Source organism: Thamnophis sirtalis, unplaced genomic scaffold (genome assembly GCF_051295495.1).
Source record: "Thamnophis sirtalis isolate CommonGarterSnake01/CBP01778 unplaced genomic scaffold, rThaSir2_p1.2 scaffold_1, whole genome shotgun sequence".
Classification (NCBI taxonomy): Eukaryota; Metazoa; Chordata; class Lepidosauria; order Squamata; family Natricidae; genus Thamnophis; species Thamnophis sirtalis.
In genome coordinates this window covers 24,943,150-24,958,190 of record NW_028261381.1, presented here as the reverse complement: position 1 = coordinate 24,958,190, position 15,041 = coordinate 24,943,150, and the positions used below count along the sequence as shown (strand labels likewise).

Genomic DNA, 15,041 nt, shown 5'->3' with positions numbered 1-15,041 from the left:
ATTAATTGGACTATACTATCGTTCCTTAAATTGGTCTTTAACTCAACAGAAAAACATTTTATAAATATTCTTGCATATCTTTCTATTTTTCTGATTGGATTCTGGAGTTGTGTTGGCTGTGAGGAACTGGAATAAGTTAGCAGAAATTTGAAAGATTTGAATGTAGTCCTTTCCCCCCCCCCCCAAGCTCAACTAGTCTTTTAAAAAAGGCCAAAAATAAAATGGAAGATTGTAAGAGTAATGAATACTCCAAGAACCCTTAAAGTGAAAAAAACTAAATTGCTAAAAAATTCCAAATTTCTTCTAATTGGTTCGCTTTCCAAATTTAATTCAATTGGCTGTGGATTTTTGCTTGGGAGGCTTCGTAGCCTTCCAAGAGGCTCTTGCCTCGCTCTCTCTCGACCCTCGTAGGCTAGCCTACGAGGTTTTACCTCAGGCTCTGGTTATCTTGCCGATTGTTGCAGCCGCACCGCCCAAAGAGCTGATCGCTGCAGCCACACTGCCAGAAGAACCTACGATCGTTGCTATCTCATCGGCTGAATAATCATCGAACCGCTGCAGCTGCCCCAAAGCTGCTTGAGTGCAGGGTGTTTCGCATGCCGCCGCTCTTCCTTGCCACCTCAGCAGCGTTCCTCCTTTTGACTGCGGATGGTACTTCTGTTTGGGTGATCATTCTCCCTGCACCGGGGCCATTGTCAAGTGGTTAATTCCATCGAGCGTTTAGCCGCCTTGTCGGTTCACTCCCTCAATCTCTCCTAAGGCCTGGTCTATTCCGGTGGCCATTTTCTTTGGGCGGGAAAACTGTGGCAGTCATTTTGTGTGCTACCAACCGTGAGTAATGTCAGCCAACGAGACCTCTACCCCTCAGGGATATTCCATCTCCTCCAGCCACCATTCCTTCTCTCCCCTCTGAACCATGGAGTAAAAAGAGAATTTTTGCTTCTCAATCACCATCAGCCAAGCCGGCTAAGGCCTCTAAAACTTTCCTCTCAGGAGGCCTCAAACATTCCTGCCCCTGGTTCAGACCATGACAAAGCCTCAAATTTGGCTCCACGAAAGGCTACCTCTAGGGTTAAGCATTGCACTGCTCGTCTCTCTACCCCAGTGGTTTCTCCTCAAGTAGTGGTCAATCCTCCTGAGGATCTCTCTACTGACACTGATGGGGATATTTCCACTCCTGCTTCCCCCTTGAACCTGGAGGATGGGATTGGGTTTCAAGAGGAGTATGATTCCGAAGGGGATGGCAGTGTCACTCTGGACATAGGTGTGGGTTCCTCTTCCCCCAGAACTATTACTGTCAATCCTAATGAGATGGCTGACATCATAGCAGCGGCTATAGAACAGGGGATTGCAGCAGGACTTCAGCACCGGGACCTGACTGCTATCACCCTTCAGTGTTCCACTTCTAATAAATCAAATAAGGGCCAGTCCTGCTGTTCTCAGGGGACTACCCCTGGAAGTACTTCTCAGCCCTCTGCCGCAGAATCTGAGGAACAGGTAACCCGGGATTCTGATCTTTCAGATGATGAGGACTTGACACCTGCCCTTTCAGCCTTAGTGGGTCTATTCAAGACAGTCTATTCAAGTTGGAGTGTGACCAAAGGCCTTGGGCTGTGTGCGACAGAATGTGAGTTCTCCAGCCTTGCAGACTCGCATCCGTGGTTAGAGTGATGCGTGAGGGGTTGCGAAAAAGAGAGCCCTGCTCCAAGGCAGGGAAGATCCACCAGCAAATAATGGTTCAAATAACATTGTATCGTTGAGGTTGCCTAATTGCAATAATGAGGTAAATGGGGGAAACATGCTAAAATTTGATCCAGGCAAGGCAGCCGAGCTATTGGACTCAGAGATTGAGCCTATTTAGCCCATTTCAGATGGATTGTATTTGCTGTGAAAGAAAACATCATTTGGGACTATGCTCCATTGAAATGAAATATACAGACAGCAACTGTGATGCACAAGCTTCTGAGCTGGTCAAAGCTGACAAGGTATCACATCCAAACTGCTACAATCCACTCTGCATGGGGCTACCCTTGGAAAACTGTTGCAAAATATTGCAATTAGCCAACTACTGTGAGGCTCTGGGATCATAGTAAGAGTTTTATCAAAAGATCTGCATTGATGACCTACTGCTTACTCAGAATTGTTTAAGGTAATGGTATTAAACATTAAGACATGAGAATGGAAGACTCTTTTATATACTGTATCTCCCAGGCAGTAGAATGCATACCTTTGGGAGTTACATTTAGTCATTTAGAAAATCTGTGGAGAAATAACTTTTTGCCATGTTTTTAATGACTAACGTTAGAATTTATATACTGGTACTTACTGAATTTTGTTCCATCCTGAGTATTTGTTATAGTAGAAAATCAGATATAAACCACAGTAATACAAGGGAAGAGTCAATGGATCAACTACATTTTATTTCCAAACCAAAAGTTTTAAAATAATCAGCAAGTAATTTCTTCCTAAATTACAAATAAAATGTTAAGTTGGAATTATGAATTAGAATTTCACTACAATTATACTTCTTCTTTTTAAACCTTGCAGTTTTAATTCTGCTTAAAAACATTGTATATTGTTTCATCTCAATAGTTTTCTGAGCTTTCTGCAAAAGACAGCTATATCAAGGTACAATTTTTATTATAAACTTGCTTCTTTTTACTCTACTTTTCACAATTAGGATTATGAAAAAGATGTTACACTTCTATTTGATCCTTCCAAATGTTTTTACCATGTAAATCCTAATCGTGTTTTAGTATCATCATATTTTTGTTCATTTAATAGCTTCATTTCTTGAGCAGTTTCGCCTGTGTAGGGTGGTTGAATTGACCGCTTCTCACCGCAATATTGATCTTCACTATAAACTGGACCACTGGAAGTACGAATGCTTTCATGCAGTCTTTTGAGAAGTGGGTAGAGATTCTGAGTAGTCTTAGATTGCTGATCAATTACTTTATTTGCATATTTCTGGAACTCCTGCTCCGTGCATAACGCAATCAATTCTTGCTGTCTAACATACTCATCATCTTGTTGCTTCTCATTTTCTCCTCTTGCTATTTTATCAGCCTGTATTGTGAAAAATTAATTTTAAAAGTATATACCGTATATATGTGCTAATCCTTGTGGAAAACTTTTTTCTTTAAACCAAGCCCAATACACGAGTGCAGTATAAAAAAAATAAGCAAAATAATCGATCCGCATATGAAACATGCAAATGCAATTCATATTATTACAAACATTTTAAGCATTTTGAGATTAGCTTTATAGTCTGCAATTAAAATGTGTTCTTGTACAAATGAATGAAATACAAGGGTTTTTCCCCAAAAAAAGGAAGTAAGCTGTTAATTCTTCATGTCTCTTTGGATGCAAAATATAAGAAATTAAAGTTTCTGTATCAGGGTTTTTGGTCTTGGTATTTAAATCAAAAGGTCATCCACCTTTGACTTCTGATGGATTGCCAGTAAGATTGTAAACACTGTTTTAATAATGGGTATGCTTTAGGTTTAGTTTAGTTTAGTTTAGTTTTATTGAATTTGTATGCCGCCCTATTCCCCGAGGGGACTCAGGGCGGCTAACAAACTAAATAGGGGAAAGGGGAAATACAAAAAACGAAAAGACAGACAAATACAAACAGATTAAAAACTCATCAACAGCCGCAACAATTCGAGTGGGGCTGGGAACTCATCAGCCCCAGGCCTGCCGGAACAGCCAGGTTTTAACGGCTTTGCGGAAAGCCTGAAGGGTGGCAAGGGTCCAGATCTCCACGGGGAGATTGCCTTTGTGGTTTATTTTCAATGTCATCCAAAATAATTCCCTCGATGAGATGATTAAAATTTACTACCATTTAGAAATGATGTATGAATAATCTACAAACATTTATAGTGCTGTAAAGATTACATGAAAAGGAGAGTTGTCTCTATATGTTGTTTGAATTAATTTAATCCTGAGGTTCTTTGAGGGGGAAGAAAACATATTTCTGCGATCTCTTGCTCTGATATGTTTTTTTTATACTACATTGTACTAATGATCCTGATCTTTTATAGCTGCTATGTTCTCTGACAGGATGGAAAGTTCCCTTTAATGTATTTGCATAACCCAAATTGGAAATAAAGCTTTCTCTGATACAATACCCTGATACAGAAGTATCCTTTCACCATCTTAGGACTGAACAGAAATTTTATAAGTTGAAATACTTTCCAAATATTATAATATGTATACTTACTATCTGTGCAACATGAGCTTCTTGCAATTTTAAATTTGCACAATAATTTCTATGTATTTTATCCTTCTCCAGTTCTTGATAGATCCGGTCTGCTTCCATCAGTCCAATAAGTATTTTTTGATCTTCCAATTTCTCCTCTTTTTCCTTTTCTTCTTTCTTTTTTATCTGAAATGATACACTCTTATCTGCATGCCGTAATTATAAAATCTGAAACTGATGACTGTGTTAACTTGCTACAACATAATTTAGGGTTGCCCTGAATTCTGTAATACCTTGGGCAACCCATTATCAAGTACTACTATTTGAAAGGAAATGCCATTATTTCAATTAAACTTGCTCCATACAAGGTGCTCAGAAAGACAGGACACATACACTAGGGAGAGAGTATAAGTAATTTTAAAAGCTAACCACTATGAAATAGCGGAACATGTCAAAAAGCATACAAATAATCTGGATTTTTTTCTTACCACGTTGATTCTGTGTGCTGCAATGGATTTCAGATCCGCCTGGAGTTTTTCTTCTTTAGCTTGCTCCTCTTTAGCTTGCTCCTCTTCTTTCTCTGCAATTTCTCTTGCAACACGCTCATCTTCATCACCCATCTTCTTTTTGCTTCGTGCTAAAAGGCGGTTAGTAATCCTCTCCCTTTGCTCTTCCATTAATCTGCAATGGTTCGATACTTACTGCCTTGTATGCTAGCAGAGTCTGAAATATCACTTTGATTCTACACCGGATAGAAGGCAGTCTGAAATATACCTTAATTCAATTTCATACTGATAGAAGGCACTTTCTGTTAGAAGAGGGGAGCCCCAATTGATATAAACAGCTCCTGTCTCTTTCAAGAAATAGGAGTACACACCATTCTGAGAATGACAATAAAGATACACAGGGATTCTTCACCAACCAGTACAGATGGGAGAAGTGTAGCCTTTTATCTACAAAGCACAATCTCTCTTGTGAATGGCTTGGCAAAGAGAAGAGTGATTTGTACAATAATTACATATCAATAATTACATATCATTTTGTACATTTGTACAATAATTATATATCAATACAAATATCTCCAGTTTTAATCAGAAATACATTATGCTTCTACTATACAAATCATGAAATTGAGCTGTAGAGCATTTTGGATTTGAATCAGAAGATATCCTTTGGAATGTATGAATGTAGCACCTGTCTGCAACCCATAAAAGTGCCTGTTTTCAGGCCTTCACAACTGAAATCCTAGAAATGTCAGTGAATCACGGACTGCTTTCTTGTGTGCTCTGAAACAAGCATAATTCTGATAAAAGAAACTGAATTAACAGTACAATTGCTCAGAAGATATGATTGGAAAGTAATTGTTGAGAATATGAGCTTAGCTAGTCCATTTTATTTTACTATCACCCCACAAATTATTTATCATGAAGGTTGATTATTGAGATACAACTTTAAAGTTTACTTCAGGAATTTATTAGACCAGCAAAGCCTTAGCCATGGAAAGGGGTTTGCTTTCCTAATTTGATGCTCTCCAAAGATACTCTGTGTAAATGTACAAGATCTACCTTTCTTAGCCAATATTCAGGAGAGTAAGGGTCATAATCTTATGTAGGTGTAAGATCAAGGTTGGAGAAGAATGAATTTAACAAAACACATGATTCAGGAACTCGATGTCCTAACTGAACAAAGAAGTTTTGTGGAACTCCCAGTTTTTATAGACTACTAGCATATACAGTGCAATCCCAATGCAGCTGATTTTGGATAGTATGTTCTTTGACTGCATGAGGGCCTTGCACCAGTGAAATAAATTTCAATTCCATTTCCATTTCTTCTGCATCCTTTATGCTATCAATACCATATTCCTCAGAGTTCCTCAATCATTCATGGACTTCCCAGAGGAGTAATGAGCAGAAGGGGAATCAATGATGCACTTAGTGAATGGAACTCCAAGGTAAAGGAACTTCTCAATAGAATCCAAGCCATTATCTGTATCATATCTTAAAAGATTCAGAAAATTAATATTTTATGTTTCATAAAATAAACTGAAAAGTAAGGACATTAAATTTAGCTTCATTCTTGCCATGTTTTCTTCGCAACTGTAAGGAAGAATGGATCACTGCCTTTTGGGACCACTTTCCAACTTCCCAGTCTAGTCTACAGTTTTCTGGTGGTCTCCCAAAACCTGCTTAAGTTTTTCAAAATTATCGAAGGTTGCCTACATGCGACCATCTTCAGTAAAGTATGTCTGAAAAACATTCAAAACTGCCCTGTGTCCAGTATCCTTTGAAACTCTCCAGATTTATTTGCAAAACTCTTGTCAACAGCTCCCAGGATAGCCAGGATGGTGTGGAAGAACAACAAAATATTTTGAAATATCCCAAATGTTTTTTCTCTAGTAAGAATATTTTGTATACTTATGGTCTTCAGTCTGCTAAAATGTTGCATCTTTATCATATTAGAGAGATCTATAATAGAATCTCTACAAAAAGGTAATCATCTGGAAAAATGTATCTTTATTTTTAATTATGAATTTTAATGTAAACATTATTTTTATGTACCTGCGTAACTCTTCTTCCTTTGTTTTCTTCAACTTATCCATTGCTTGCTTTGCTTTAAAATGTGTTTGAATTCTCTCATCCTCTTCTTCTTGTTTTTGCTTTTCTATAGCTCTGAGAGTTACCTGGTCAGCAACATATGCCTTTAAAATAATCAGACAAAACTAAACATTCACTTCATTGCCAAATTCTCACTCTCCCAATTCTTAGGTAAAAAGTCTCCGAATTGCAGCTTTCAATGGCATTGCTTTGTTTCTACATACAGTTAGTTCATTTTTTGCTTGTTACTTCTTTAAGTCTTCCAGCATAGCTTTTACTCACATGCAGAGTCAAATTTAATCTAATTCCTTCACTCTGATGGAGATAGAAAATTTGAATTCTTCTAAAATCAACAAGCAGAACTCAAAGACAAACTTGAGAGAAAAGTTGCTGAACCAAAGCTGGCAAGATTTTGGCTAATCAAAGGAAAAGACAGGAACGAGGTAGACAGAAGAAAGTATCAAGAATGCTGGGAGGAGAGAAATTATAATTAAGAGACTTTTGGAGATTTTTTAAAAAATAATTAAAATCGTTATAATAGCAGAAGCCTAAAGGATAGAGAAGAGCTACATCAAATGGGGGAAAATATTCTAATCCTTAAAACTTTGTGCCAGAAAAAAAGAGACTACTGCCCTGGTGAAGGGCAAAAAAGAACTGGAGATTGAGTCTAAGAGCCATGGTGGCACAGTAGTTAGAATGCATTATTGCAGGTCATTCTGCTAACTGCCAGCAGTTCAGTTCTCACCAACTCATGGTTGACTCAGTCTTCCATCCAAGGGGGTAAAATGAGGACCCAGACTGTTGGGGGTGATATGTTGACTGTAAACTGCTTAGAGATGGCTGTAAAACACTGTGAAGTGGTATTGCTATTACTATTGCTATGACCACCACTAAGTTGTTTTGATTACGTGACTTTGCCTCATTCAGCTAATGGCATTTTTTGTTATAATTTCAAGATGGAGGATGAGAAACAAATTTATCCTCTCATCCAGAAAATGAAATGGTACTAGGAGAAAAACTTGAATTTAGGAGCTGAAGGCAACAAGAAAATACACTTCTGAGAGGTATTCAGAACTTAGGCAGGAAAGCAAATAAGCATAGCCTTTTAAACAACAGGAGCTTTAGATGGGATCAAAAGGAAAAAAGCAGAATGCTTTAAAATCTGATTAGCTCCATGCTGTGTCTGCACACTATTCTCACTTCTTAGAGTGTTTCCATGTCTGTACTTTCTTGGCCACAAGACAAGTTATGGGTAGAGACCTTCACCAAGTCAATATCTCTCCCTTTATGTTACATGCCTGCATACTGATAGGATCAGACAGGCAAATCATTGCAATCTGCCTACCTTTTCTGGTTTACATCTCACAGCTTAACGTGTCAAAAGATGTCAATTCAAGTAAAATTCAGGAACATAACACCTCTTGAAATAGCTCTCAATGCTAGTTAAAGAGTTAGGTAGAGTTATTTTAGCATATCAGAACAAAGAACCATGATGATATAATGATACATTTTGTAGTCAGAAAAAACTGCTATTGCTCCATGGCATTTGCTGATGCCATTCTTAGTTCTTCCTTTCGTTATGGAAGGGAAAAAGAACATGAAGCATAGTATGCATTTCTAAACTCAAACAGAACTAAAAGCATTTGTGCTGCTTCAACAAAGTCTGCAAGACATGCTGCCCCTGCAAGAAAGAAGCAAGCAATAAACAGGCCATTTCACGCATATATAAGATTTTAGAAACTGCATTTGCATGGCAACCCCCTGCAAAAATATAATTAAATGCTATATCTCCCCCCCCCCCAGCAAATCTAAAATTCAAGACAGCTCAGTCAGATGCAGAAACGATATTATCTTCTGATCAAATCTCACATGAAGCAAACAGGTGCCAACAGGAAGATGAAACTATCTTTATAGTAGCAAGCAGGGGATTGGATATTGTAGTTCAACAGTATTTCCCATACTGGCAGAAATTACTATTACTGTCAAAAGGCTCCTTGATTTTGAATCAATGTCTGAAATTTCAAATCTCTTACTTCCCCAAAATGCAGGCCTTTGAACTTGACAAAGAGTATTCAAAACTAACACCCCCTAAAAGTCTTAAATATTATAAGGATTGAGAAGTGTTATTTCATGTAGCATAGGCAGCCTATGGCAACCAGATAATTTGGATTATGCTCCCATTATACTTAGCAATAGCAATAGCAATAGCAGTAGACTTATATACCGCTTCATAGGCCTTTCAGGCCTCTCTAAGCGGTTTACAGAGAGTCAGCATATTGCCCCCAACAATCTGGGTCCTCATTTTACCCACCTCGGAAGGATGGAAGGCTGAGTCAACCCTGAGCCGGTGAGATTTGAACCGCTGACCTGCTGATCTAGCAGTAGCCTGCAGTGCTGCACTTAACCACTGCGCCACCTTGGCTCCTCATACTCATCAAGGATTATGGGAATTGTCAGCCAAAATATCTGGAAGGCAGCAGTTTCTTATCTTTACTTTGCAATTAACTGCCAAGTATTTAGTTACCAGATTCTTTCAACATACCAGATGGGCTTGTCTTCGTTTAACCTTCTCTTCACGTTGTGATTGCTCTTTTTCCTGCATTTCCAAATAATATAACTTGGTCAACTTCTGAAGTTCTTCCATTTCTTTTTTCTCTTCTAACTTGCTTATGTTTGCTAAGTGTTCATGTTCCTTTATCCTAAAAACACATAAAGAGAATGAGCATTTATTGACTAAAGTAGGAATGGAGAGTATGGTTCTCCAAATATTGCTGAACTTTCAGTCAAATTATCACCAAGATTCCTTGTTCTTTAAAAGTGATGTTGAAACCTCCAAAACTACTTAGTACCAAGTCTGTCTGATAGACCAGACTTTTTTCACTTCCTAGCAAGTAATTTTTGGCAGGGAGGAAAAAAATGTGCATATTCTGCAATAGTACACTTCATATATCAAAGTTGGTCAAAGGCATAATGAGCAGTTTATATCAGAATTCACTGACCCATCTGTGGGTGATCATGGTATATAGAAGACTATAACTGGAAATGTGAAAGGAATACAGGGTAAAGAGCATGAGGGGAAGGATGCAAGCAATCTGAATCAAGATGGGCTAATCCTTTGGAGTTGACAAAAGCAGCATGGAGGTCAATGTGTAGGTCTAAGTATGAATTAATTTTGAATGAAAAAGGTACAATTGTTTAGAAAAAGAACTGAAGTCTTCTAGACTACTCTTTGTATATACTAAATCATGAAGTCAATAGGCAGTTGATATGTGTTTATTATGCTCCAGAGTTTCATAATAAGAACAACATCAAAAATGAGTTTGGGGAACAATTATCCAACATTCTAAATAAATGATCCTGATGAATCAGCTACTCCTGTGCAAGCTAGCATAATTAGACAGGAACAAGGCCAGAACATAATAAAAATTATTAGGCCATTTGAAGATCTATTAATGAATGGATTAATGAATATGTAATTTTAAAAATAATTGTTCTGAATAAGTGGATGAAGCATCAAACGTAAATGAACATGAGAATGAGTATCAAAGCATAATTTGTTTATCATGAAAAACTGTTAGAAAGTGAGAGATCTGAATCTAAGAGTGATTAATCTGGTGAAATGTTGAGGAAAAAAATTACGGAGTTCTGAAGGACAGGACATTATTCCACCAAGAGAGTATCTTGGTGGAAAAACAAACAAGGAAGGAAAGAAGTGAAAGAAAGTAATGCACAAGCAACTGGATAATAACTGGAGAAGAAAATAAAACACCTGTGTGAAAAAAACATTAAAATAGTTAAATCTCCCAGCAAAATGAAAGTAAACTTGATTTTAAGAGAGTATGTAGAAACTGGTTACAATGAAGTGAAATAATTATTTTACCAAGTACCACTGAATGGAAGAGCTATGCTAATGGGTATGATGAAGAAAAATACATGCAAATAAATTATTACTGAAAACATTGAAGAAAAGAGAAAAGTATTCCATCATATGCATCTGGAGGGAAAATATAATTGCAAAGAATCTTGCCAAAGAGAGCAAGGAATGGTTAAGGCTAAAAAAAGGCAGGAAAAATACAAATTATAATTTTTGGAAAGTGAAAATGGCTGAACAAGAAAACTCAAGCAGACTGCAAGGTTACCTTGTCATCACCATCATAACTGGATAGTCACTATATAAGGCAGTTGTTAAATGAAGTGTACTATATGTGGTCTCTTGCGCACAATGGGAGTTAGTCAAAAAACCCAACATAACTGGGCATAAAGACATGCTTCTGCTCATTGTGTTATATGGAAATGAAAGTAGGATATGTCAAGGAAAACAGAAAGGTAAACTGAATGCAGTGAGAATGAGATAATGTATATAGGAAAACATGTATAGTAAAAAGATGACATACAAAAGTAAGAATTTAAAAGAGGAAAAGACAACATATGAAGCATTGTACAGGCATGGTTTTGCAAAGAGGGAAGGCTATTTAGGGATAATTAATTATCTTAATTAGCTAGCTGTAATTAGCTTTCCTTTTCTCTCACATCCTGCCTTTAGCTTATTTACTACAGGTAGTCTTCGACTTACAACAATTCCTTTAGTGACTAATGAAAGTTACAATGGCCCTGAAAAAAGTGACTTATGATCATTTTTCACCCACATTTATGACACTTGCAGTGTCCCAGGGTCATATGGTCACCTTTTACAGCCTTCTGAGAAGCAAAGTCAATGCAAAGCAAAGTCAATGGGGAAGCCAGATTCACTTACCAACTTAACAACTACAGTGATTCACTTAATAAGTGAAAGGCAAGAAAGGTCATAAAATGGGGCAACATTTACTTAACTGTCTCACTTAGCAACATAATTTTTGGGCTCAATTGTGATTGTAAGTCAAGAATTACCTGTACTTATTTGTTTTCTGCATTTCACCTAAAGTTGCGTATCCTGAAAGAGACTGGTATGATCGGTGCCTATGTAGACAAGAGGATCTTGATCACTGCAACACCTGCTCATTTAGAAGGTGCCTGAATGAAAGTTTGGTTTGGGTTTTTTGTCATTAGCATTAGTGAAAAGGACCTGCAGTTGTCAGGGAGGGGAAAAAACTAAGTACTAAAATAGCTTAATTTTTCTATTTTTTGGGGGGGAGGGGAGAAATAGTTTTATTTGGAAAAGAATATATCTGTATTATATTTACTGTGCCAGTTGATCCTTAGCAGTCTGCACTCTCTTCATGTGCTGTAATTTATCTTTTTCTTCTTGTAACTGTACAGCTTTTAGACGTTCACGTTCTATTGCCTCATTCTTGCTTTTGTACAAATTCTTGTGTTGCTTTTTAAATTCAATCTGGGCATCTCTTTCCTTTAAAACTTCAGAATATAATAAGGCTCTCTGTAAAAGATAGGTTTAATATTTAATAATATTCTACACTTCTACACTACAACATGGCCAAAAACTAAAAGAAAGAAAAAATGTAATCTGTATTACATGAAAACTTTTCACTCTATCGGTTTCATAATACTGTTTCAATTTGGCTTCTTCTATTTTCTCTTTTCGCATCTGTGCTTGGTATTTTGCTTCTTCAAGGTCAGCCTTTCTTTTTTCTTCTTCCTCTATCTTTTGCCGCACTTTTTTGGCTTTCAGTTTTTGTTGTGACATACCCTGTGATGAAAGTATAAATAATCTTATTAGTGATATTATTTTAAAAAGTAGGATAAATTGTACCTTTTAAAGATATGAACAATACTTATATAGTTTTAAATAAAATCATTGTCCCTTGGAACTCTATCTGAAATATTCCCTTCTCATGGGGATAATTTTACCAGGATGTGATGGGTTCTCTATTGTTCTGTTTCATAGAACATTTGTCATCAATTCTGATGACAAAATGCAACCATATTCCAACTTAGTATGTTGTTCTATTTTAGAAAATTCCAACTCCCAAAAGGGTAGAGCTTGCTGTGAAATACTCCTTTTATCATTCTGATGAAAGTAGCAATAGCCCTCAGATGGCACTACAGAGATAAGCAGTAATACCAGTTAAAGCCCTGGTGAACAGATACATTTTAAGTGAAGTTGAAAGCATTGGCATTCACAAATTCTTCTTACTGCAATAGTATGTGTCCAATTATTCACAAGTGCTTGAGATTTTAAGTGCAAATCTTTCCGTGCTTTCTTTTCAGCAAGAATCTGTTCTGTTTCTCTTGCACGAGCAGTGAGACTGTCTTGAATTCTTTGCCATTCTGCTTTGGGCAAAATGGTTATCTGGTGAAGATCTACTCCCACTGGAAGAAATAGTCCCTCCATTACATCATCTTCATCATTTGCTGGGCAAGAAAGAAAAATAGTTTAAATAAATAATGTGTTAGAACGAGTACCCAAACTCTTGTAAGATGTGTATCTTTGTTTTTAATTGTCTTATTTTATAAACTACCCAGCACTGTGACAGATTAGATGGTTTATAAATTTAACACATACACATTAGAGCCAGTATGGTACATTGGTTAAGATGCTGACTTAGAAACCAGCAGATAGTTAATTCTAGTCCTGCTTTAGGCATGAAAACTGGCTGGGTAGGAGGTGAAAACAATATTATATATGTTCCCCACCTTGAACTACTTAAAAAGAATCAAGGTGAGATAAAAATCAAATAAATAAATACATATATGCCTATGCATATAAATCCTTTACTTCTTAACAATGGTTTTAACAAGTCTTCAACTATGCCTAAATTATGTACGTACCAAGTTTTATAATTAAAGATGAAATATTTTCATTCAGAAGCAACTATTTGAGTTTTTGTCCCAAAAGATTTAATGAAGCACAGACTAAGAAAGGCTAGGTAGAATAGGTGATTGGGGAAAAAGGAATATGTCATGCTTTTCCACCCCAATGAACAAGGAACAATGGTACCTGATACAGTGGATATAATGTCTACATACCTGTTAAAATACCAGTTTTTTTATATATATATAAAAAAATCAGACTAAGATAAATCACTTTTTAAAAAAATTCACAAAAGTATATAGACTTGCTATAGCCATTATAGCTCTGAGCATAGAAGGAAATTTGAAAAGCAGCCAGTAAGCTGATGTTATTTTCACCAGGAAATTCTATGTACTTTTCTAGAAACAAGGTATTCATTCCATATAGAATCAACGTGAAACAGAAATGGAATTACTTTCAGTGGTCTATTTTCTACACACTACAATAATTTGAAACTTCTCACTAGTTACAACTGGGAGGCATGGCTGCAATCTTTTCTATTAGATGAAAAACAAAGCTTAATTCAACTGAGGGGGTTAGTCAGTAGCTTGTGCCAAAAAGTAGCTTATTCACTAACTCAGTGTTTCTCAACCTTCGCAACTTGAAGATGTCCGGACTTCAACTCCCAGAATTCCCCAGCCAGCATTCGCTGGCTGGGGAATTCTAAGAGTTGAAGTCCGGACATCTTCAAGTTGATAAGGTTGAGAAGCACTGCACTAACTCATAGCTAAACAAAGTTGTCTTACACCAGTGGTTTTCAAACTTGGCCACTTTAATATGTGTGGACTTCAACTCCCAGGATTCCAAAGCTGATATGCTGAGAATTTCCCAGCCGACATGTAGGCTGGGGAAATCTGGGAATTGAAGTCCACACATCTTAAGTTGCCAAATTTGGAAGAACACACACTTAATACCAGTACAGTATTAATTATCCAATATTCTGTGGAACAGTGTGTGAACTTTTAAGGTCCTCTTAAGGAAGTCTGAAGAATCGGGTTTCCCCCCCCCCCGCACTCTAGCAGAGCAAAGACTGAGGAAATCAATCAATCGGCGGGTAGAGATAATATAACGGCGTCCGTTGGAGGATATTATTGTAGCTCGGGCTTAAAATGAGGAATTTCAGCACTGATTGAGCATTGCTGATGTTACCCAGTTTGGGGAACGAGGCATTTGCAAGAGAACCACCATGCTCAGAGAAAACGAAGGCCCCCTCCAGCCTCCTTCTCCTCCTCCCCGCCCGCAAGAAACTCACGCGTAACCTCTCGCATCTGCCCCTTGCGCCTGCCGAATCGCACCTCAGGGCGAAGCATCGCCCCCATGGCAGCTGGGAGAGGAGGGGGAGAGGCCGCCCCGAGACGCCCTAACCGAAGCAGCGCGAGGCACTAGGATGTTCGGCGGTTGCCAGGCAACCGGGGAACGGCTGCGTGGCGAAGTTACGCGACGTTCTGCTGTCGGGGGGGAAGGAGGAGTGCGAGACTTGCTTGGGCGGTCACATGAT

General features: G+C 37.7%; 1 protein-coding gene across 2 annotated transcripts; it reads right to left on the bottom strand.

Moving 5' to 3' along the window:
• Positions 1-2,394: 2,394 nt before the first annotated feature.
• On the bottom strand, positions 2,395-14,952 carry CFAP210 (cilia and flagella associated protein 210). 2 transcript variants are annotated; one of them, XM_014060496.2, is made up of 9 exons: positions 14,796-14,952; positions 12,887-13,104; positions 12,266-12,439; positions 11,976-12,169; positions 9,338-9,494; positions 6,760-6,899; positions 4,690-4,882; positions 4,223-4,387; positions 2,395-3,066 (listed from the first exon to the last, which is right to left on the bottom strand). In XM_014060496.2, the coding sequence occupies exons 1-9, from the start codon at positions 14,860-14,862 to the stop codon at positions 2,728-2,730; spliced, it is 1,647 nt and encodes a 548-aa protein (XP_013915971.2). In that variant the 5' UTR covers positions 14,863-14,952; the 3' UTR covers positions 2,395-2,727. The 2 variants fall into 2 exon arrangements, with proteins under 2 accessions (XP_013915971.2, XP_013915972.2); XM_014060497.2 differs by having other exon boundaries at positions 14,839-14,948.
• Positions 14,953-15,041: the final 89 nt, after the last annotated feature.